The sequence below is a fragment of the Grus americana genome, chromosome 3 (assembly GCF_028858705.1).
Source record: "Grus americana isolate bGruAme1 chromosome 3, bGruAme1.mat, whole genome shotgun sequence".
NCBI classification, from domain to species: Eukaryota; Metazoa; Chordata; class Aves; order Gruiformes; family Gruidae; genus Grus; species Grus americana.
In genome coordinates, this window is record NC_072854.1 from 82,403,283 (window position 1) to 82,428,034 (window position 24,752).

At 41.3% G+C, this 24,752-nt stretch overlaps 1 protein-coding gene across 2 annotated transcripts in view; it reads left to right on the forward strand.

The window, feature by feature from the left end:
• Positions 1-16,935: 16,935 nt before the first annotated feature.
• The window catches only part of SLC35F3 (solute carrier family 35 member F3), a 184,701-nt gene continuing 176,884 nt past the window's right edge, over positions 16,936-24,752 (forward strand). Inside the window, exons 1-2 of one of the 2 annotated variants that reach the window (XM_054819923.1) lie at positions 16,936-17,258; positions 17,579-17,808. In XM_054819923.1, coding sequence (XP_054675898.1) covers positions 17,206-17,258; positions 17,579-17,808 — 283 coding nt within the window. In that variant the 5' untranslated portion in view covers positions 16,936-17,205. The remainder of the gene's footprint in view (positions 17,259-17,578; positions 17,809-24,752) is intronic. The other variant, XM_054819925.1, reaches the window with a different exon arrangement.

Below are 24,752 nucleotides of genomic sequence, written 5' to 3' on the forward strand. Positions count from 1 at the left end.
TATTTTGGAAAGTATTGCAAAGTCATATCTGCTTTCCCTGCTGTTCAAATGCATTTTCTCCCTGTTAATGAAAAGAGTATGCGCGTGATAACGTCGGCCTTGACATTATACCAAGCAAAACAATTCTTAGCATTCAGGTAGCTCAGTACTCTTCAATACTGAAATTCTTTCGTGTTAATGGCTGAGCAGACAATCACACACTTGCATTTATCTCAAAGGTAAAGCTTGAGGAAATTTTAAGTTGCTTTGTAGTTAGATGTCTGGCTTCTTTAGCTTGGCTTCTAAGAGGACACATAAGATCAGGTGAGTTGCTTGGTCTATTTTTTTTTTTTTAGTGGAAGCAGTGTGTGTAGCTCTGTCTGCAAGTACAGCTCACGCAGATACCAACAGGAGATAACTGAGAGCGCACTATGTAAATGAACAGAGAGCTGGGAGGAACCCCTGTGCTTGTACCTTCTATATACTGGGGGGAGCAGGTCATACTAGCAATGTGTTTTTCCTACTCTGTGCTCCGCTGAAGACTCATCCTTAAGACTTTATTCTGGTTTCACTGAGCCAGTCAACAAAGGAAAATGGAAGTAAAAGCTGAGAGAGAGAACAGACTTGGGTCCTTCAAAAGTCCCTGAAGGACTGGAAGGGTTTCTGTGAGCACATCTCACAAGATTGTTTTGTGCTCTGAGTGAGGGTGCACAAACTTCAGAGAGAACAAGGCTTTCACCTCAGATTAATTTCTTCACTACTAAGCATGGTGCTGCTTTTATTTTAAGCCAATTGTAAAATCTTCTAAATAAGATGCTACAAATTCATTAACTTGGAATTATACAGTTAAGTATACAAAGAGCTATCTTCTTAATGTTCACTTTCCTGTAAAATCCTTTAGTACTTGTATATTACAGGTTCAGGGACTTTATCCTTTAATGTATTTCAAGACATCTGGACTTTATTTTTAATACAATATTAATCAATTGGGTGATCCTTAAACATTGCTTCACAGTGTTGGAGATTTCAGATCAGATGTTGATTAAAGTGCTTAAAGCAGGATTGTAAGTGCTGGGGGAAGTAATACTACAGTGTTTTCAGGTGTCTGCCCATAGTAGGCCCTGAGATAAATGAGCACAAGTTCACTGGCCACAGAAAAGGGATGACCACTCACCTCAACTTTAGCCCTATAATCCGATCAAAGATCACTTCTGAAGCTCTTAGTGAATTTCTGTGATGGATAAAAATGATGATTAAAGTCTTGACTATGCAAGAAAAACAGACACCGAACTGCAACATTCTAGAAACTACCTTTATTGAGCTGGTGCATGTTCCTTTGGTCAGAAGTCTCAGCAGTGCAGCTCTGCCTCTAGCTCACATCGAAGTCTCCTTGGAATCCAGAAGAAATATTGGTCTTCCAAGGGGGCCAGTAGTTACATTTTCAGAACCTGGGTAGCAGACTCTAGTCCCTACAGAAAATGCAGGTCTGGCCGCTAATTTTAAAATGCCAGGGCTGAGATGATGCTATGATAAAAGTAGTGCAAGTGGCAGATCTGTTTTCACATCCAAAGTATGCTGGAGGATGTTCAATCTCCCTTTTTTTTCCTAGGACAGTGCTATAGCCATGTCTGAGATTTAGGAAGAGCAAAGCTCATCCAAGCAAGCCTATTAGGTTCTTTTATTCAGGAACAGTGAGGTGTTGGGGGAGAGAAGTGAAAGGAAGAGAGCACATAATCCTGAAACTCTGGACTCTCTCATTAGTGATTAGTCTACCCTCCAGTGAATGGACAGGCAGACACCTGTGTCCTCTTCTTTTTAAGTGTGAAAGGTTGAAAAAGTCCTTGGGAAAGCTACAGACAAGGTCATGAGAAAAGAGGCTAAATATAGCTCACTGCTGTCATATATAAATGCAAAGCACTGATTAAAGGCATATTCAGTATATGTTTTAAGGGCACTGTCTTCATGTCAGAATGGAGGCGTGAGGTAATCTGCTCTATTATGGGGTTTTCATTGCTTTGGGTATGGATTGCTAACATAAAACTGTCTCTCCACAAGCAGTCTAGAAACAGAAGATCTAACTGTTTACACCGTCATGTCCATAAGAAAGCTCTGGTGGGCTTTTTCCTAGCAGTGCTGGAGGTACTAGAGGAACATCACCACCAGCATCATGAAAGACGCATGACAGTCCCAGCCAGCATGGGAATCCCAGGGCTTTGTCTGTCTTCTGTGATTTTTTTTTTTTTGTCTTCCTTTCTTAGCGCTTTTATTTGTCATCTTCATTTTGGTTCTTTGTTTTTATGTTTAGAATTTCCCTTTATCTGTCCTCTTTGAACTGTTTTGCACTCGGATGGTAATGCTTGTAATGAACTCTCTGCAATTAGTAATCAACAGGCCCCGAAGTACTGAGCTCAGTACAGAGTTCATACTCCATGAAGTACAAAAGTGTGGACCCAAGCCAATAAACTCCACTTCAGTATTTGCAAGTTTAAGAGCAGTCTAAATTTCTGTTTCTGTATTTCTCCTTCTTTTTGCTATGATAGATTGAGTGGTATAGATGTTACTCTCTATAACACGAGCCAAGTCATCTAGTTAACTTGGTAAATAGTCTTTCGCTCTAGTTGCATTGCCTTCCTTCTGCACTACATCTTCTCTCCCTGCTATGGCACTGCATTTAACTTTCACGTTCACCAAATCTAAGGTTGGCAAGCACCCTTATTGCCCCTCTCAAAAGCTTCCAAGTCATGTGTGGTAAGATGCAGCCTAAAAAAAAAAAAAACCAAACCTGTAATGAAAGGAGATGATGTCCATGTGATTAAAGTCACAAACAACTGTTATACTTAGTGCAGTAGTGTAACTGCCAGTGCCCTTACGTAGGACATTGGGCCAAAGGATTTTGCTGTTTCAGATTATCCTGATCAAAGGTTGTGTACTGGGATGCACAAGTACACTGTTTTGTTGTTCTACTCCAAAGTTCTTGCTCTGAGGCTCATGATTCCTACTAGTTTTCATAGTACTACAGGTAGAAATTGCTCAATTAGTGGGCTCAGAGTTTGCTTTGGTGTAAGCATGGACTGCTGGCTTTTACAGTTGATCGGGTTATTTGATCTAAATCTTTGTACTTGGTCTAGTAGCCTCTGTCATGTTTCTAATTTACTCTAAGATGAAGGCTCAGTTTCTTTTAGCTCTAAGTAGAGATTAGTGCCCACAAGCAGCCCCTTAACATACCAGCTAGGATATTAGTACGCAGGTTTTTTCACTGCAGAGCTCTTTTGCAGAGTTTTGTATGTGTACACATGAGAAAATCAATATGCTCATTATAATCTGCAAAGCAGTGGAAAACTATAGATGCATGAACAATGGAAGACAAAGTTAGCATTCTTCTAACGTGTATCTGATGGAGTGAGGAGGTTTGTGTTAGTGTGGTATTGTTCATTTTCATTCTAGCACTGAAATTTGCAGATATTTTTAACTAAGCTAATATTATAACATTAGAAACAAATAGAGTTCATTATACAGGCAAGAAGAAATATATTTGCACAAAACCACAGTAATTTATTGCATCTTGAAGCTTGTATAAACAACAAGAAATTGTTATGGGAAGGAAAAAGAGGATGAATAGCAGAGCCACCAGGGGAAGCAGCTAAAAGTGCTAGTAATTTAGTGTGCCAGTGTGGCAGCAGCAGAACCTTCTGCATGGAGCTTTGTGCTACATTCACCTGTCCAAAGCCTTGCTTTTGCACCACCTGGAGGCTGTAGGCTGCTGAAATGAACCTCCTCCAAATAGAGAGAAACGTGAATTTTCACTTATGTCTACTGAGACAGCCCAGCGACTTGCTGTTATTTGGCACCAAAACTCATTCCACTGAGATTCTTTTTTGCTGCCTGTGCCCGGTGTCACTAGAAATGATGTTACTCAGCATAACGTTGCCAACACCACAAGCAAGTCCTAAGTAAGGTCCTTTGCTATTTCCCCTGTGTTCTTCCTGACAGTAAACTCTTGTGCTATTGTTTGAATGTCAAAGTATTCTTGCCTCCAAGTCTTCGGCATTAGGTGAGCTCACTGAGGAGACCGTTATTTATGGATATTTTGGGTAGGCTTTTTTGGTTTGGACAAGTTACACAAGGTGATCCTATAGCAAAGTGGACAGGGTTAGTGTCAGCGCCAGTGAAAAGTGCATGTTTGAAGCTTCGCTATCATTCACTGGGCGTCACAGGTTAGGTGCCAGAACTAGGAAATGGGCTTTCATTTCTGTGCCCAACACAAAGTTTTGGTGATATTAAATCTCTTGTGCTGTACTGTCACCATCTAAAAGATATAGTTGAAGCTACCTACAGCACAGAGAAATGCTGTTTTCTTAGAAGTGATTCTTGGATAGTAAGTATCATAGAAGCACAGGTGATGTGCAGGTTGCTGCCAATTCCCACCGCCTTCTGACATGAAGCGTCCAGTGTCATACCTCAGGAATCTCTTATTGTTTGTCATCAAACAGGACAGAAATTTAGGAATCACTTTATCTCATCTTAAAACACATATTCCAAACAACTCTCTTTTGCAGTTTTAACCAGGTCCTTAATTACCCATGTATATTGCCTGCCAGTCTAGAACTAAGCAACCAATATGAAAGGAGATTACTGCACTTCACAGTGAAGAGGCCGTCCTGGGATGGATTTATGACTTTAAGAGCCCCATGAAGTGTTGTTGCAGATAAGCTAGGGCTGTTAATATGTAGATAATATTTGTAATTGCCTAAAAATTATTTAAACACAGTTTAAACATCTGGTTTCTGGAGAAAAAGGAAACTTTTCTTATATTACTTTTCAGCCACCTCCTTCCACCAATATGATGCTGTTTATGCATAAATGACTCAAATTTTGAACTGGGCTCATTAGATTTGCACTTAATGATGGTTCATAGAGTTGGGATGGTAGAGGGAAAAGGGGCAGAAAGAAGGCAACCATTTTCAGAAGCTTCTCTATAGCTTGACAATTAGAGCAGGAGCTGCAAACTAGCCAGAACTAGAAGCTGCACGATGAATTACCAAAGCCTGCAAAGTTTCATCTCTTCTCACGAGACAAGCAGAGCTGAAAGTTTCCAATTGTTCTATGAAGCATAGAGACTCTCCAGCCTCTTGTCCAGAAGGATCAGGTCCTTCTCCAGATTCTTGGCTTGCTGTTGGAGAGAGCAGCCTCAAAATGAAAGCTATGTCACCCTCCCACAACTCTGCAGCACTTGTCAGTCTCGTTTCAAATGATGGTAGCTCAGCATCCCTACTAAATGTTGTTATGGTGACAGTGGAAATCTAACACTGAGCGCTGCATCTGTCTGCTTATCTACCACTAATGATCTTCCTGTGTACAACTTCAAAAGGAAGGGAACCAATGAGTTGCTTTTTAAAACCTCCTCGATGATCAAAGGGGAGAGAGACTACAAAACTCTCCTTCTGTTAAAAATTTAATGCTTGAGGTAGAGGAAGGGAGGGAAGATAAGTCTCCTTATACACCTCTACAGCTAGATCCTTTGTTTGTTTAGGGCCTAGCCATCTTTCTGCAGAAGATGGTAAAAATGCCCTAGCCCCACCAGTGGGGCCACAGCTGGTACAGCAGCTTGGAGAATGAGCTGATTGATGCCCTGGACTGGAGTTGCGTGCGTGCAGACACACGCACCTCTTTGGAATGCACTGATGGAGGGTAAGAACATGTATATGCTGGCACTAGGCAGTTTCACACCCCAGAATTGCACAGTTTGCTCTCAGGGATATTTTCCTGTTCCCCCCTTCACCTCTTGCTGCCCTTTGCTTAACACTGGCAGCACTGTGTCTGTGTAGGTAGATACCTTATAAATAAATAAAATCAACTGGTGCTTAGGAAGGGTATAGAAATGAAGTGTGGGGAGGATGAACTTTTTTTAAACTCAAGTTAAAAATATAATTGATATGTTCAGTGTAGGTGAACACTATAATTGCACATTACCTTTTCATCTCTGGCAAAAAAACATTCACAGCCACATGAGAGGACTCGCTTCCCTCCTTCTGGACCTTTATATCGCATGTACTTTCTGCGAATCAGTTTAACTGGTCTCTCGTGAACTTCTCTGCCGTATGTGTGCTTGTCTTGCTGGTCTGTGCCATGCAATACCACAACACGGGCGGCACTGGATGAAAACCCCTGCGGTCAGCTGGACCTCAAGGTGACGAGTGGGTGCTCTGCTGTCATCGTGCCTATCCCAAAACAAGGTAACAGAGGGCAGGCTGAACTTTGGAAGAAAATGTCATGCTGATAGTTATCTACCAGTGGTAACAGTTATAGCCCTTCTTGTCTCATGCTCAGCGATTTAGATTCCATGGTAATCTGAGTTCTTAAGGATGTTCTGGGTTTTTCTCCTCCCAAAGCTTCCTTTTCTCCTTCTGGGTAGTGGGAGGGAGGTTCTATGTTTTTCTTGGTAGTTTCTACTTGCGTTAGGGGCTGATGAAGAAATCACGGCCACTCTTCATCTGGATCCTGTTCCTTTCTGATTTGGCTGCTTCTGCTTTGTTGTTTTGATGACTGCCTCTTGCATGTGGTAAAATCGGATCCAGCGAAGCAGGCAAGCAGTGCTTCCCCTTGCAACCCCCTGCGTTGCAGGCTGCAGGGAAATCTCTTTTGTTCTTCATTTCTATCTTTACAAAATGTCACCAAAGAATCTCTTCAAAAGTTAGTGCTACAATCTGCGTTTCTGAAAGGCACGACATAGGTAATGCTCTCTGAAGCTCTGAGCTGAGTCATATGCGATAGAGCTGATGAGCATCCATGGGTAAGGGTTGGGAATCAGGAGTAACTTCAGTTTGTCAGATTAAATGATAGCTTAACTCTAGAGAGGAGCAGGAAAGGTTCATTCTTAACCAGAGAATGAGCATTCAGAAAAGGGAAACCAAGTCATTACCCAAGCTCGAGGATTTATTTCTTTTCAGTCTTGTTTGACAACTAAAATGGGATAAAATGGAAAAACCAAGGAGGTCGCAAATAATGAGGTAGCTATTGACTAATGCAACACAAAACATTAAATGGAATAATTAGAGCAACTTCAGCAACACTTCTCTAGAAATCTAATATTGAGTCTGTGTGTTTTCTGGCATGATTTTGGCCTACCATGTGAAATGGCCGCTGCCAATGAGCAATGGGGATCGTGGCCTCCACTGTGGAGAACAGAACTGGATGGGTCAGGGTTCACCCCTTGACAGATGTGCATCCAGATGCTTAAATACTGGCCATGGAGGCTCCAGCAAACATCCTAAGTGAGGCACTTCTCTGCTGGTAACTATCCTTACCAAAACAAAGCTTTGCTCAGTGTCTAAACTGTAAGCTTTTTGCTGAGATGTAAGCCCCTTACTTCTCCTGTCCCAGGCAAACAGGAAAAATGATGTATTGTCTCTTTCTCATAACAGACGGCTGCAAGGGATTCATATTAGCATCTCTCTTTCTTTGTTTTTTCTCCTGCCCAGTCTCTCAACTACAGGACTGTGAGACTCTGTAAAGACGGCGTCTTCTTGCCGCATCCCCTCTGTTTACAATCTGATCTGCTAACTTAAGTAAAGGACGCGTTACCCTGTGCAGTTCTATTGCCCTGCAGGGAATAAAATTGGTGAGAAAGTGAAAACAATACCCCTTTTTTCTCCTTTCCCATAGCAGTAAGTATCTCCTAAATGGTGAACCTTTGTTTGTGCTGCTGATGAGCAAACCTTAAAAATAGCTTTCCTCCCTGGTCTCTCTCATGGGGAGCGTGTGAGGGGTTCTTCATAAACCTTTGCATATGATCTGGTGGTGTGCTGCCATGATAGATGGAGGTTCGCTTAATGCCACTGAGATTTTTCTTTGAAGTATACAAAAAGCGTACTCTGGAAGAACTGGGAGGCAGCTAGGATTTTTGCATGTTTTCTTCTAATGCAGTTCTTGTTTCTGTTGTTTTCTGGTTTGCAAGGTCTAGTCACTAACTGTAGAATGATCTAATAAAGTCACCGCTTGGATTTACTAACTGCCAAAATTGTTAAAAAGCACAAACATTGTTCATCAGCTTAATTTAAAGATCCTGTTTCAGTCAATGGTAACTTTTCATCAGTTATTTTGTAGATTTTTTTTTTACTTGTCCTACTATCACAAATTATCTCAATACTAAAATAAGCACACACTACAAAAACTACAGATCACAGAAGAAAGATGAATATTTCATCTTTAGTGGGAAATGTACCAGAACCTAGAATTAGCCTGCTAGCCCACAGATTATTACAACATCAGAAAAATTGCTGTTAATAACTTGCACGTTTTTGTGTGTCTCCTCAACTTCACGAGCAGAGCTGGAATATTTCTGTCGAGGTTTTTTAATTTGACTGTTAAGATTAGGCTTAAAAAAGAAATGGCTTCTGTACACTACACTATCTCTGCTGGTGTATAATACTAAGGAATTACACCTGACAAAGCAGTGAATGTCCACAACTGGTGGAAGAGAGAGAGAAGGGAGCCCTTGCTTATCTCTGCAAGGAGAAGGCAGTGTTTTATGGACTAAGGCAGCACAAAGTGAACTGGAGGGGTGGGGAACGACGTGACCACCTTGGTAACTGCACGGTCTGAGTGGGCTTTTGTCCCGAATGGTATCATGGTAACTGGCTATTCATAGAGGAGGAGGGAGGAGAAGCCACAAAAAAAAAAGGCCCTTTGTTTATTCCTTTTGTTGTCATAAATAACAATTTTGGTCCATAATTGGTGCCAAAAGGCAGGCTAAAATCTGTTGTGATAAGGATTTATTTTGTTTTAGTAGAGAAACACTGTATTTAAGGTTCCGAGACATTATTTTTAATAGCGGTTGAGAGCTAAAACTCGGTGTATATAAGCATTTGAGTACCAGAGGATTGCAAAACACTATCTGCAGCTCAGTGTTGAGGCAGTAATAATGGCTGTGCTTTATAGCGGCTATTTTAATTCCCTTTTAATGTTTACAAAAAATACATTGAAGGCAATATAAAAATCCCATGTGAGATACAAAGGACGCAAATTACCTCTTCAATGCATAGTAAAGCATAAAATATTACTGGTTTTCAACTTTTTAATGTGTGAAATTTCAACTGCTTCATCCATACATTGTGTAGTTGGAGAACAAAATAAAATAATAATGAATTATTTGAATTTTTTTGTCTATTTGATACAACTAAAACTTATATTTCTCACAAGCATTAAAAAATGCTATTAGGGAGGCTTGCAATATCCTTGTTTTTTTCTATTTACTACAGATACTAACAGAATATGAAGGCTAGCATTTTTGGTTTTATTTATAGCCAAATACTCCATTAAAAAACCTGGAGTGGCCTGAAGAGTGTTTCTTTCTCACAGGTCCTCAGTCTCACACAGCTCTATCATTTCCTGAAGTGCCATGGAGCCCTATAGCCTAGGAAAGCTTTCTGTAATTTTTGTCTCTGGATTACTATTTCAAGGACAACACTTGTATTTCAAGACAGTCAAGGCAAGTGTCCTTTTCCTGATGAAGTAATCTAAGTATAATGTGATCTCTTCCTTACCTTCATACATGGTTTTTAGTTTGCTTTCCATGTACTGTGCTCATGTTTATCATGTTGCTAATATGGTTTAATTTGTCTTTGCTGGATTTTCTCACATTCCCCTATTTTTACTTGAATAGGAATTTTGCATGGGCCAACAAAGGAAAACATATAAAAAGGAAAACCTTTAGCTCAAATAAATAAAGGTAGCCTAGAAAAATATAAAAATGGACTTCAGAAGAAACATTACCAATAAAGGAACACAAGGACCTACCGATTTTGAAGAACTTTTAATGTACTAAGCTTAAGCAAAATTAGAAGAAGTTAAGATACTTGCAATAAAATTTTTTTGCAGTCACACTTCTTTTGAAAATATGATAAAGTGATTGATCACAAAAATCATGCTGCTCCTCAAAATGAGAGCCTGCCTGGGAATTCAGAAGCTATACGTTGGAGACAACTCCATTAAGCTGGTGAAGTTTCAGCAGCATGAAATAAATTGGATTAATTGAGCTTGGCGGATAATTTTGCCTTAGATTTTAATGATTTGAAACTAGTTTGCTTGAGCACTTCTCATTTCTGTTGAGAAATGCAGCTGCTTGTGTCTACATAGAAAAAAAAAAACCCTATTTCCATCTGGACAACCAGTTGTAAAGAATGTTGTAATTACCTGGGATGTTCACTCTACACGATGTAAATAATCTAAACAGTGTTTCAAAAAAAAAAGTTTGAGATCTGTTTTATAGGCTGTTGTGTATGAGAATTATAATGCAATTTACTTGACAATATAACTTTCTGTAGTTATGTCTGCCATAGATGCATGATTTTAAACAGCAATGACGACGTTAATCTTGATCTTTGTGATGTTTTGATAGTCACAATTACGCAGAACTGGTGCTTTCCATCTACTTTCTCCAGGTCTTTCTGGGGTGTAATTGCTTATACAGAATGTGAGGCATTGGTGAAAGTGGTGTGGTGGGTCTGTATCGATTATCGTAAACGAAAGTTTACCTTTAGACCATCAGGTGCTGCTAGTGTACTTTCAGCAACTAAAAAAATGCTAGAAGATGCTAGCGAATGCAGCTTTTTCCAAACTAAGCTTTGCTATCTAGCTTCCCAATCAGCATGCACAGCAAAATTGAGCTTGATGCATTGAATTACACAAGGAAAAGCCATATTATTTACCATATTGTTCTGTGCAGTAAGCAGCTCTAGCATGAATGGGCCGGGGGGGAAGTCTGGACAGTTCAGGACTACAGCTTTTGCAAGGTCATCTTCTCCTGCCTCAACCTTTAAGAATATGATTTAAAAGCCTTCTGACTTTCCTCAGCAAATGCCCTTTGGCAGGATTAAACTGCACCGCTGCCAATCCAGCTCAATACTGAGCATGTTAATGAGGTGTCTTGGCCTTTTTATTAATTCTACAAGCAGGGTAGTCCATTCAGCAGTGACTGAGACAGTTTAATCAAATAATCTTATTGTTCCAAATTTATCACCACAATAAAAGAATCTACTAAAGAAATACAAGATGAAAGAACTCATTTTTTAATGCTGTATCAGTTTATACTAAGAAGCAGTGCAGGCCTGAGGCTCACAGTAGTGCCAACATCTGCCCCGATGTGCGTTTATAGTATATGGGGATGTCGTCTACAGGAGGGATCTGCATAGCACCTCTGCAAACTGTCTGCCCATGGTTCTTACTGTTGCTCTCACTAAAAATTTATACTGCTAACAGATTTTTAATGAAGTCTTTTAATTTCAAAAAACAACCTGGAAAAAAAGTGCAGTGAGATACAGTCTTTATGCATGATATAGTGAAATATATCCATTGTAGGTGGCAAAAGGTGAAGAGAGGGCACCTTTTTGTATAATGTGGGGAGAAGTGGGGTCTGGGTTGGTGCAGCAGGATACTTATAGTAGCTTCCAAAACTATCTCCAGAAGACCTGGAAAAACAAGGGTGGCTAACTTATGAATAGGGCTCAAAATGCATACATAGAAGTAAGTGTCTGTGCCCCACACTATAGAACCATATGGCAAAAGTGTAATGCTCCTTGATCTTCTATGCTCCCAGATCAAAAATTCAGCTGTGGGATTTTTAATGTTTCAGACACATGAGCAGCTTCAAACAGCTGCCATTAATTTTATACAGTAAAAATTGCCTGTCAAATCAGTCCCCAAGTGTTCCTTTTTCTTCAGAAATCTCTCCTGCTGATAAAGCTGTGCAGTCCAAGACTAGCAACACATTTTCTGCATCAAAAAATGTCAACTTAAAAACCACCTTCAAACCAGAAAAACAAAAGTTTATCTGAAGGGTGAGAATTATCAGATTTTTTTCTTGGGGCTAGCACGCCTTCCAGATAAGCAACTTTAAACATAGTATGAACATTGTGCTCCGATTCATTGAAGCAACTGCCCTCTCTGAGCACAAATCCATTAAAAGTTTTCTTTCAAGTTTTCTCTGGAGTCCTTAATTCTCTCCTCTATATCTTTGTGGCTGTTATGTATGGCTAATTTTTTTTTTTGCAGGGGAGGAGGTTGTTTGGGTTTGTTTGATTTTTCCCCTGTGGGTTTTCATGGCTAGGCAGGGTAGATAACTGCTGCTATGATTCCCTCTTTTCCTTATTCCCTGGTTGTTTTGCTCACGCCTCAGCCAAACTTTTACTGTGGTCAATGATGTGAAAAGGACAAACTAGGAATGAAATACAGACAAATACAGAAAACTTGAAAGACAGTATCTAGTCTTTGCTTAACTTCTGTTTTGTATATGATTATTTCTAGTACAAATTACTTGAAATAGCAGAATGTGAAGGGATATCAAGGCTATGTAGAACACAGATTGACTTTGAGATGCAAGCCTCTGGCATTTCTCAAAATATGGGATATCAGAGGTCTGCTGTATTTTCTGTCATTGACACCTCCTACAGTCCTTTTGGGGCCTCTTGCTGGAGGAAGGAAATGTTACTGTTGTTCTGCTCTTTGTATTTCAGTTTTCAATTTGAACTGGGAAGAGAAGCAACGGCAGGGCTCATACACCACCAAGACACAATAAAATGTCCAAAAAAAAAAAATAATTTTATTTCTGCACTTCTCATCCAACAATGAGTAGTAAAACAATAAATGGGCCTATTTTCAATTCCAAATATAAAGGACTTCTATTTTCCACTGCACCTGGCAAAGAAGAAACTGAACAGTTTATATTCCATAGCGTCAAAGTAGCAGATTAAAATCAGCTTTCTACAAAGCAGCATTATCTCTCAGGAACCAGGACACTGACTCTCTGTGTCCCTTCCTGACTACAACAGGCAGCTACATGATAATTTTTAGAGCTTTCCAGTTGCTTTCAGCAAGAAGTCACATTGGAAATCTTGATGCTTGTTTGGTTTTGCCTGTGTGTTGCAGGGCTCTTGGAACAATGCGGGATCTTACATGAAAAAATGTGTTGCAACTTGCCTTAAATTCATCTGACCGCTCTCTCAAACACCGTCTCCCTCTCTCTGCTCGAGAGAGTAAGCGCGAGTCTGTTGAAGGTGGTTGGGCTGATGTTTGCTTATTATTCAGTCTTGCATTTGACCATTCTCTGCTCTATCAGTTTTTCTTGGTTCTCTGGGTTTATTTAAATCATTTAAAGGTGATACTAAATATTTTAAAACATGAATGTAAGGAAGATTATGCAGAATAGACTAGAAAGTTTCTAGCTATCTGGTTTTTTTGTTGCTGATTCAAAATATTTTGTGTGTGAAATAGTCTATGTTCAAAGTTGCACTCCTATCCAGTCTGAATAGTGTACTTCCACTGATTTAGCTGGAGCCACTTTGGATATACAGTAGCATTATATTCCTGTGGATGTCAAATTTGACCCCGGCTAGAGAAAATTAATAGTTTTGCCATACAAGCCTTTCCATATACTATATGGGACTTTTATCATGTATATTGTATTTCTGTCTAACACCCAAAAACCCTTGGGGCAGGTACATCTGATTAATGGCTTGGGTATGTACCTTCTGAAGGAAGCATAAAAATACTAAGAGGCAGAAACATACATCAGTTACAGAAGATTCAGTTAGAAGAATACTTGCTTGAGGAGGCAGTTGGGTTGTCTTCTAAAGACACAGAGTTAGTAGGGGTGAATTTTATGAATTAGAGAAGAGGGAACATGTCAACTTCATGCTGTAGCTTCTGCAGTTGTGATTATTTTGTTGCCCAATTAAATATCTTTGCTATCTTATCCTACTAATGTCACTGTATCCTTTAATGAAAAACTTCTATCTTGGGGTGTGGGAGAAATACAAAAATTCACTTACTACTCATTTCATGAGAAAGGTATTTTGATAAGTGTAAACTTCCATCCCAGAGAAACTTTTGGCAAGCTAGCATTGGAGGTGAAAATAAATACAGTTTAAATTATATTTTCCTCTGACATGGCATCACATTGTAGACAACATAATGTTAATTTATCTTAATGGCTGTGACTTTTAAGACCTGACTGTCAGTCAAGCATAGAATTTCATGTTGTCTGGAAAAAAATAGAAAGATGTATCTAACGGGACAAAATAAGTCACGCTCTGGAATAAGTACTAAATGTTCTCTTGCTATAGGGCTCTGCCATTTTAAAAACCACACTATTTCCTAACTATTCCGTGTTTGGATGATTGTAGGTGTTTGGTTTGGGGTTGTTGGTTTTTTTGTTTTGTTTTGTTTTGTTTTAAAAAAAGTAAAGCACTAGTAAGAGGTTCAGAAAAGCTGTCTACAGTGGCTCCAGCTTGGTGTTGCATATCATGCAAGGTGGCTCCAACCTAAACTCTGAGTCAAATCCTGCTTCATTTTGCCCACTATTCCTTAAATTGGTATATACTGTTCAGCAAATTTTTCTTTTTAGCTTGTTCCTTACTCTTGGTAGCATTGCTAGTATACTACTTTTCTCTCCTGATATTAAAAATCTGAAGTAGCTCCATAAATCTAGAAATTCCAAATCACGTGGGATCCCATAGTCTATCTTTTAATGTCCAATGCCACATTGTCATGTTTCAGTTTTAGCTTAAACAACATTAAAATAATATACACAAGAATTTTTACTTGCATGTCTCCAGCAGTGGCTATTTCTAAGAAGAAACATCACTTACAGCAAGGTTTGAGATCCTACAAGCTAGCTATGTTGATGTTGCCTCCTAATATAATTTTGAAGTGTCATCTTTATTAAACGTTTCAGTGAACTTAAAAAAAAATGCATGGGAGTGAAAATTTTATCTTTCGCAAAATGCGTGCTCACTTCAAATTTGTCAGCACTGCCACCCAAGCTGTCCAAAGTCACTTGCCTGCATGACAGGAGAAAGTATTAACACCCATCCCTCACTTAATTTACACCTTGAAGTGACAGCAGCTGGGAAAGAATAAAACAGAAAAACAATCTTTACTGGACAGAGGACTGAGTTCTGGCATACTAAAGTGCAGAGGTGTGTAATAGGGCCTCCGACTTTCATGGCTTCTCTCTGGGGCTACAGAAAACTCTTCAGTGATAGAGGCCAAATGTCCAGCAGGGCTGACCAAGCCTCTGCTGCTCTGTACCAACCTGTGCCGAGAGGCAGGTGAGTGCTCAGCGGTTGTCATTGCTTGGCTGGTCAACAATGTCACTTGGTTGTTGGAACCTTTGCTTGCTCTGAGGCTCAGAACTTTATACTACCTCTTTTCTCATGCCAATGTGAATCAGTCCTGTACTGAGCACAGCCAATCCAGACTTAACATTTCTGGACCTGTATTATGTTATTTTTAGTACGCTTTGAGAATCTTGTGTCAAATTCCTCCATTATTGCAGGTACTAGATACATGTGGTGTTACAGGCAATTCTCAGATGAAATCCTACCCTTGTCCATCACTGAAAGCCAGAGAGAGCATGGGCTCTGCATATGGAATGAAGCTGAACTTGAGAGGCCTGACTGAAATGTTTAATCCCATTCATGCCTGTTATCACTGCTTCTGCTCTAAATGCCCTGAAGAGACTTAAATTAAGTCAGTAATCAGTACGTGTAGATTTAGTGAGCACTGTGTTTTCATCCTCTCATCTTAACCTAAATCATGCTTCTGCATTGGTTTGTGTACCTTGCAAGGAGCTCTGTCATTTTGCAGGTAGGCGGCATCAAACACCTGCACAGTCACTCTCTGCTTGCACTGCTGGACCTCTACTGTTTGCCTCTATTGGATTTTGGAACTGACCTCCAGAGCAATGCCTGTTTTCACTTTGACAGGCTCAAAATAAGGGTTGCATAGGAAATAAAATAAAGTTAGCCCCATTCTTTAGTACAAGTATTTATAAGATTGTAATTAGTTTGGCTTTCATCTGCTGGAGATTTTTTTTACTTTCTGATAATGGTGCGGTGATCCTTTAATCTTACCTTCAGTATAGCAAAAGGTTGCATTTAACTGATACCAGCTTGCTTCCACATTCAGTAACTTGGTGTTTTAATGTTCCAGGTAACCTGAGCTTGTGCAGTGGTGAAAGGGAACAATCTTTTTTCCTTAGATTTCATCTTCCCCCCCCCCCCCCCATAAGACACATATACACAAAAAATTCTTTAAATTCAAGTATCTCTACTTGTAGGTGATCAAATTTTGTCTAAGTATCTATTATCAGACTTTAATTTTTGTTGTTTGTGGATAAAGTGCTCGTATAACATACACATCTCTGCTCACACATGTACTTATGCTTAACTGTACGATTTCCGCTTAAGTTAGGTAGTGTGTTTAAACAAAAACTAAAGTAAAAGCGTCGCTTAATGAAAGGTGAGGTGTCTTTGGGGCTTGTTCAGTAGCGTTACGGGGAAAGGGGAGGGTACTCCTGTGGGAGGGGGCCCACGGCCCCCTCAGGCCCGTCACGCCTGGGGTGCTCACGGCCCCGGTTGTCCCTCGTGTGGCTGTAGTGGCTGCGGCCGGTCACACCACGCGCCGGCGCCCTTTCTGCCGAGGTACCCGGCAACCGCCCCACGCAAACCCGCTCCGCCCGCCGCGGGGGCACAGCCCACCCGTGTCCTAGCTCGCCCGCACCGCTGTTCCATCTCTCCCTAACGGACGCTGGACGAGGAGACACAACGACGAACGACGCAGCCCTTGCTAGAGCTGCGCTCCCTCCGGGCAGCGGCCGCCCCGCCTCGCCTCGCACCCCGGCGGCTCGGCTTCCTCAGGGCCGGGGCCGGGCCGCGCCCCGGGCACCCGACCGGAGCCCGCCGCACCTGCGGTGCAAGAGGAGCACGGGAGCGGGCACAGGGCACTCCCCGGCCGTCCCTCGGCCCGTTCCTCGACTGAGTGGGCCTGCCTGGGTGGGCGAGGCCGCCCCCGCCTCGCCCCGCCTCACGGCCGCCCGCCAGGGGGCGAGCGGCACGGGCGGTTGGCGGCGCCGGGGCCGCGGGGCTCCCCCTGCTGGCGGCTGGCGGCAACGCGCGGGGTGGGGGGCGCGGAGCGCGCCCTGCCCTGCCCGGCCCCCGCCGCCGGCGCTCCGCGCATCGCAGGCGGCAGCGCCTCGCAGGCGGCAGCGCCGGTCCGCCCGTCTCCGTACCTGCCTCTCCCGCGGGGAAGCTGCACCAGCCCAGGGACTCTCTGCCGCGGGGGCCGCCGCCGCCTCCCTGCTCCCTCCCCGCCTCTTGCCCAGCCGGTGAGCGCCGCCGGCTCGCCCCGCCGTGAAGTCTGGGCGCCCCCCAGCCCTATCTGCTGCTCCCCATGGGGATCCGGGAGTTCCCCAACGGCTCCGCGCGGGGCAAAGCCGCCACCCTGTGAGTACCGTTACGGGGCCGGGCCGGGCGGGAGGGCTGGGAGGGTCGGGGACACACCACCCAACCTCACCTCCCCTCCCCTTACCTTACCTTACCTCAGCCGGCGGCGCCGCCCGCCCCTGGGGGTCGGTCCGGCCGGCGGAGGGCGGTGAGGAAAGTTTGCGGCGCCGCTGCCGCGGGTGCCAGGGCCGCTTACCTGCCGGCGCAGGTCCCGCCGCCCGCCGCCAACTTCGACTCGGGCCGGCGGAGGTCGGCGACCCCCGTGGCGGCGCTGCCAGCCGTGGCCCCCCCTCCGCTGACGCCCCTCTCCCGGCCCCCAGCGGCATGCGGCGCTCCCCCGATGTCAGCCCCCGGCGGCTGTCCGACATCAGCCCGCAGCTGCGGCAGCTGAAGTACCTGGTGGTGGACGAGGCCATCAAAGAGGACTTGAAGTGGTCCCGCTCCGTGGAGGACCTCACCAGCGCTTCCGTGGGGCTCACCTCCATCGAGGAGCGGATCCTCCGCATCACCGGCTACTACGGCTACCAGCCCTGGGCCACCAGCTACAAACGTGAGTCCCCGGCGCGGCCGGGCGTGGGGCTGGGAGGAGGGGGACAAGCTCTGGGGCTTTGGGTCGGGGCCACGGCGGCCCGGAGTGGCTGATAAGTGTGGGCGCGGCGGTCTGATCCCTTTACCCGTGGGAAAAACTCGCCCCCTGGAAGTGCTCCAGCTCTCTGCAAAGAATTCTGTGCCTGTGTTGCATTAGTCCTTAGGCAGTTGCTGGCTCGCAGGAGCGTAGTGCAATAATTACGACAGTTACATTCTATGAGGAAAATAGGTTAAAATATTTGTCTTAATGTTACAAACACACTTAGTGATGCTGATCACCTTGTTTGTGATGGCCGTGTAGAAGCCCTATTGCATTCATGCACATATTGTTTTCACAATATGTTATCAGCGTGTCTTTCCGTTGTTTCGGGGGTCTGTCAGATTTTCACAGCTCTTGACCTGAGTGTTACGCCTTTTCCTATGTCGAATGGAACTGCTTTTTCCATATGCCTGCACTTGAGAAAGAAACTTACAGATACCAGTATGAAGAGAGACCTAGCTGTATCCCTCCACATACGTGATTCACAAAGGAAGTGATACCTTGAGTGGTTGTAATATATCACCTAGTATTTTTGCATTTCACACACCCCATTTCTTGTCCATCTTTCACCACTATGATGGCAATTCCATGAATTAACAAGTTCTGAGAATAATTTACTAATTAACTGAAGTAATAAAAATATTTTGGTTGTTTTAATGTCGTTTATAACATCACAAGGGCTTTTGTTGTAAAAAGGATTCTGCTGTAACAGAAGTCATTGCTGGGAAGACTGGCTCTGACAAAGTGATGTTTTCATGTTGTGCTTTCCTAAGTATTAAGTGCAAATGTTCTGAAATGTTTACTCGTGGATTATCTGTTTGGCAGCGTGCTTAATAATGGAAGAGAATGATACAAGAAAGTGTGGTACACAGTACTAGTTCATTTTTCCTGTGAGGAAGAGCAACTCCTGATTGCCTGATTATAGGACTTTACTGATAAATATTCTAAGGCTTCTTCTGTAAGAGCCTTTTATTTTTCTTGATTGTGATTATAACAGAAATATCTGATATTTGCTACTTTACTCACAGGGAGTATGGGATTTCTCTAAGAGCAATTCCATTGCCTGGATTGGGACCATTCCTGAGAATAAAGCTTATTCAGGTCAGTTTTCAGGATCAGATCGTATGCTGATGCCAGACTGAGTTGGATGTTAGGGCTTCTGTCTGACACAGTGACTAATAGTCTAGTTGAAGTCGCACAGAGCTGCTATGGCCGAACCTTCTGCAATAATAAAGGTCATGCTGGCTCCTCAATTATAACCTATTTGTTGAAATTTATAACTGTGTCTGAAAAAGTTAATTGCAAGCCTAAACCTGCTATTCTAGTTATATTTTCTCTTGTAACTCGTTTTGAATAACAAATTTACATACTTGAGTTGTAATGGTGGGGGCTAAATATACAAAGTCTCTGAGTTTCATAAACGTATGTCTAAAAATAATAGGTTATGTGAAGTTGTTGCCAATTTAAAATCTGAGTTGCTAGGAATGTAGAAGAACACGCAGAAGAAAAGACCCATCTCTCTAGCTGGTATAATATGGCATGGCTGAAGCAGAGCTGTGTTGATCTGCATCAGCTGAATGGCTGATGTAAATGGAGTAGATCATCAAAAATAGGAAGTCAGCTTTGTAACAGCTACTTTGGAACCTCTTTGAACACTCCTTCAATCTGGGCTTATGCAATTAGTTTTGGGATACAGACTTTCCTTGTGGCTTTCTGGTTAGAAGGTTTAATTGGCCCAAGAACTATGAACAAACAATTTTTATTAAGCTCAAATTGTACCCTGGTACTTTTTGTCATCTTATTTTGCACACTTGTAGACATTTAGGTGCTGTTGGCACTGTAATTATGGAGAGCATTAATAATGGACCTGCTTTCTGTAGAAGTAGTCCATAATCTAGTCTGATCTAGATTTGGTCTGTCTCTCTCAGTGACATTCTTTTTATTGTAACTAAATCACCTGTAGGGCCAGATCTGTTTTTTTCAGACTGGAGTGTATTCCTCTCATACTTGATTTAGATTGCTTTTATATGTATATACACACACACACACACATATATATGTGTATCTGTCTATCTATATGTAGAAAATTGTTTGAGACATTCAGAACGATTTTGGTAGTTTGTGTTGTTTTAACAAAACTCCATGAGGGAAACTACCAGACATAATAAGAGATTGTGTTGCCATGACCCCAAAACTTAGTTGGAGACTAGTTTTGTTGTGAAAACCTGACCATTTAAAACATACTGGGATACCTCAAGGCTATGGACCAACTCCAGTATTTCATATACTTATAAATTAGATGAAAGAGGGGAGGAAGAAATGAAAATCTGCTGAAGACACCAACTGATATGCATTGGACAGAACAAGAAAGGACTCAGCATTACTCTAGGGAGAGCTGATCCAGCCAGGTGAATAGCCCAAATGTTAACAGATGTCATTCAGGTATCACAAATAGAAGCCTTGTGTTTCCTGAAAATGCTAAAATTACCTACAGAGTTTCACATCATTACATCAGCTGGTGAGAGGGAATGGTTTGGGACTGTACGCAGCTCAGGGAAGACCTCTGCTGTTTGACTGCACTTGCAAAACAGATTTTTAGGAACTGGAATAATGTAATGTACTGCTGTGTTGTGATGCCTTCAGAGAATTTAGTGGTACAGCCTAGTGAAATACTGTGTAATATTGGTTATGTCCTCTCAGAAAAGATTACTGAAAGCTCCAAGATGACTAAGGAGAAAGAGTACAGACAATCTATAAAGAGTCTCAAGAGTTTTGGCTGTTTACCTTAAAGAAGTTGAAACAAAAGTATGGAAAGTACTGGCACATATTGCTCAGGCAAATAGCATTTTTCTTCTTATTATGTCATTAGAGAAAAACAGGTGGACAGTCAATGAAGCTGAAAAGTCATCAATTAAAAACTGATAGAAAAAGAAATAACTTTTAAGAAAACACATAATTTGTTCTTGAGATCAAGAATTTGAGGCTTGTAATTGAGAGCAGTGACAAGATCTAGACTTGTAATAAGTTGGGAAAAATATTGGAGAGAATATTAAACTTCATTATTCAGAATTCAGGTTAGCCCCTCTTAGGCTGGGAGGGGGCTTCTTTTTGAGCGTTTCTTGCACTTTCCTTTATAGTATCAGCCCACCTTCAGAAAGAGGATAGGAGTGTGTCCTGATCCGCTCTGGCAGTTCTTATTTTTCTGAAATTCTCACTATTGATTTTCAGGGTAACTAATTATGTGAATAACTGCTCTCCAGTCTAAATCAAATATTCATATTTGTCCTATGGGAACTATTTTGCAGCATCTGATTTGATTTCTCAAATGCAAAGGCGGAGGGGAAGAAACACACATAAGATGCAGTCAGATTGTAGAATCATACTCTGATGCATTGACGTCAATAACAGAGCTCAATATTTGTGAAATCCTAGTTATCAACAAGAGATATGTTAATTGACTTTTACTTTTTTTTTTTAAATTAGTACATAGGGATCAAAGAATTTAGTTCAAAAAAACCCCAAACACCACAAAATTTGTTGATCCCAGTGACAGCCTTTTTGTTGTATGGAGATCAAACCATTGTTAGGGCTGTATTAGCAGTGTGGTTGTCTTTCATGAAGGTTAAGTAAATTACTGTGATTTCTGCCTCTAAAAGCCCATGACTTCAGTTTAATAGCAGAGACAAGTTTATAGATGAACAGCCATATTTTAAGTTTCCATTTCACGCCATTATCAGTAGGAATTAGGTTTCTAAATATTTTTGGAAGTATAGTCCCTAGGAGCTTTTCTGTGCATGAGAAGTTCAGGTGTCACTAAACTCTTGAACTGTCTTGCTGATCTGTATGGAAGTATTGTCTATTTTAATTATTGTAGCAATTGGCAGGGCGCTTGTTTCCACCTGAAATGCGCACAGCCAGCACCTTTGCCAAACATTCATTTTTCTCTACATTAACTAGGTCTATTTTGTGGTGATTCAATATCACAGTCTGTCATTATGTGATTAGTATTTTAAATGCATTCATGTGGGCTTGAGCCACCTATCCCTATTTTGCAGTCTTTGCTTCTTCCTACAGATCACCTGCTTCTACTTCTTGTTTAAGATTAGGGTCTGTCTTCTAAATCAGAGACTTTCAAATAACCTTAGCACGTGTTCCTAAAGACAGACTTGTTATGGACAAATCAGCATTATATGGGTCCCTCCTTCCTTTTAGATGGTCAAGAGATCACCTGGCCTCCCACTTTAATTCACTTCACTTATTTGTGTAGTTAGAGAGGTTACTCCACCTGCAGAAAGAATAGTAAGAGGATAGTATGTACTTTTAAGTCCTCTCAGTCCTACTTAGTAGGATTTGACCACAGTCTGTGGTTCATGGCTTGTGAACATACGTTTCTATGAGACTTTGACCTTGTGAATAGTGATGACTTTTAAGTGGCATGCTGCTGTTCAGGTGAAAGATTGTATCCAGTAACTCAGAATATCTCTGGCTCTGCTCCTCCCTGCTGCTTCAGATACAGTTTCCTATTTTTAATGTTTTTTCATAGTTATTTCAACAATAACAAAATAAACTATACAGTTTTAATGCCCCCAGAATTTCAATGTAATACTCATCCAGCATGTACCACAGTAAGTCTTGAGCTGGACGCGAAATTTAAGTGCTATCACCAATATAAGTAACATATTGGAACACATTGGCTTATTAATATCCTGAACTTTGCTCAGAAAGCATAAATGTCTGAGTATGAAAATGCCTCAGTTACTGAACTTTGATAGCCTTTCAAGGTAGTATTTTAGTATTGTTTTTTGCTAATTAAAAGTATGAACATTGTACTCTTATAAATATTGGAGTATCAGTTACACAGCTAAAGACAGACCAGTGTTTCCAGCAGATCCCCAGTGTTTCTCCTTGTGATCTGCTTTTCATGTGCCATTAAATGCTGTAACTTTCACACTTGCTAAAAGCAAATCCAGTGGGGATATGAATCAAGATAAAAATATTAATGCTTGAAAATTGTTCAAATACTGGTTTTGCGTATTTGCATCTGAGCGAGAATTTAACTTATTTTTTGAGGTGATATACAGGAGTCTCCAGAAGTTCAAAGACAGAATTGTTTTCTCTGGGGAAAGCCATTTTTGGGCCAGCTGTAAGCAATTAATTTAAAACTGATTACTTACTTTCCAATAAATAAGTACTGAATGTAATGCTCTTATAACTAATGGTGTCGTTCATGTTGCTGTTCCTGAGCTCAGATGATTACGTGAGAATCTTGCTTTTCAGGTGAAAACAGGGAGTAACCTCTAGAAGTCTTGCTCTGGGAGAGATAGCTGCCCCAGGGTCAATCTATAGGTCAACGTGCTCCCTCACCCCCCGAAGCCTAGAAGACAAGTGAAAATATGTGCTTTATCTCCTTGTTTTAAGCCAGGCTTATGGTGTCTGAGGCCAAATTAATTTTTTTCTGATGCTCTTCATTGGGAATACTAACGCAACTAATTGTTATGCTAGCAAGAAAAGCTAAGAAACCATGGTCACTCCTACAGGTGAAAGAAAGCAATGTTAATGAATTGTATTTCAGATTTAAAAGTACTGTAGTTTTGTTGTTTCAAATGTCAGCTATAGTTATCTGCTGCGAGCTAAACCTACACATGATTGTACACAAACCAGGGATATTACTGATTTATATTCACATGACAGCTCACACAAAAACTCCTAAAGCCATTTCCCCATATGTATAATACTGATTGTAACTGAGAACAACTGTCCCCAGAGACAGTCTCTTAAAATATTTTAGGGACCTCATCATAAGCCTGCAGTGGATGTCCTAGAATATTACAGGAGACATTTTTCACTGGAAGGGGAATCCACTGGTCCCCAAGGGCTTTAACTCTTTGGGTGGTCTTGCAACTGAGAATGAGTACGGAACAGCAGATCTGGCCGCATGAGATGGGGCAGAGGAGTACAGGTGATGAATACTGAGCTACTGCAAAGATACCACATGAAAAAGGGAGACTGAGATATAGCCATCCTTTCAGAAATTTCTTTTACAAGACGATTCCAATGGAGAAGGGACATCAGAGTTCTTTGGCTTTTGTCAGGTGGTAAGGAAAGTGGTTTTTGGCCAATGTTAAGCAGAAAACTGATTCCTATTACAACATAGAGCTTCATTAATCAAAATTTTAAGTTTTAAATTGCTTGCTGGCAAACCAAGCAAATTGTTATTTAAACTGTTTACTATACATTTTGAATTGTTTAGTGAATGGTAAATGTTTAGTGAACATTTATTAACTTGTTTACTAAATAATTTTAATTGTGTAGTGTTAAGTAACCCCCACTTTTAACTAGGCAGCTGGATAAATATTTTATATTTTGTATCTAGTTTTCACAGTGAAGAAGCTAAAAATTACCATCTCCAATATTGCCCCTCTGTTTTGTTTGTTATTTACACAAATTGGTTGCTTTCAACTATTTTTCAGTGCAGCTTTAATTGCATGTCATCTGCAGTATGCCATTTATGCAAAGCAGTCCATGGGACAGCAGTTAGGGGTCTGTTGGCTTCCAGCATTCATTTTATACCCTTAACAAATGTTATCATTGAATGTTGTTATTTCAGTAGCATATATCTCTGAAATGTCCATCGTGAAAACCTACTACTAAAGCTAGTTGTATGTCTGTGTAAAGTTAGGGTCCATGTTAGCAGTTTTGAAGAGTGTTATCTGGCATTTGAGAGTCCTTTCACTGGTGAACTGTATTTATTTTTTTTTAATAGAAATGTGAATGTTTTCACTAATCAATGTGTTGAATCCATAATAATGGATTGTTGCTAAAAACACAAACTACTCTATTGATATGGAATAATGAGGGAGCGAGCT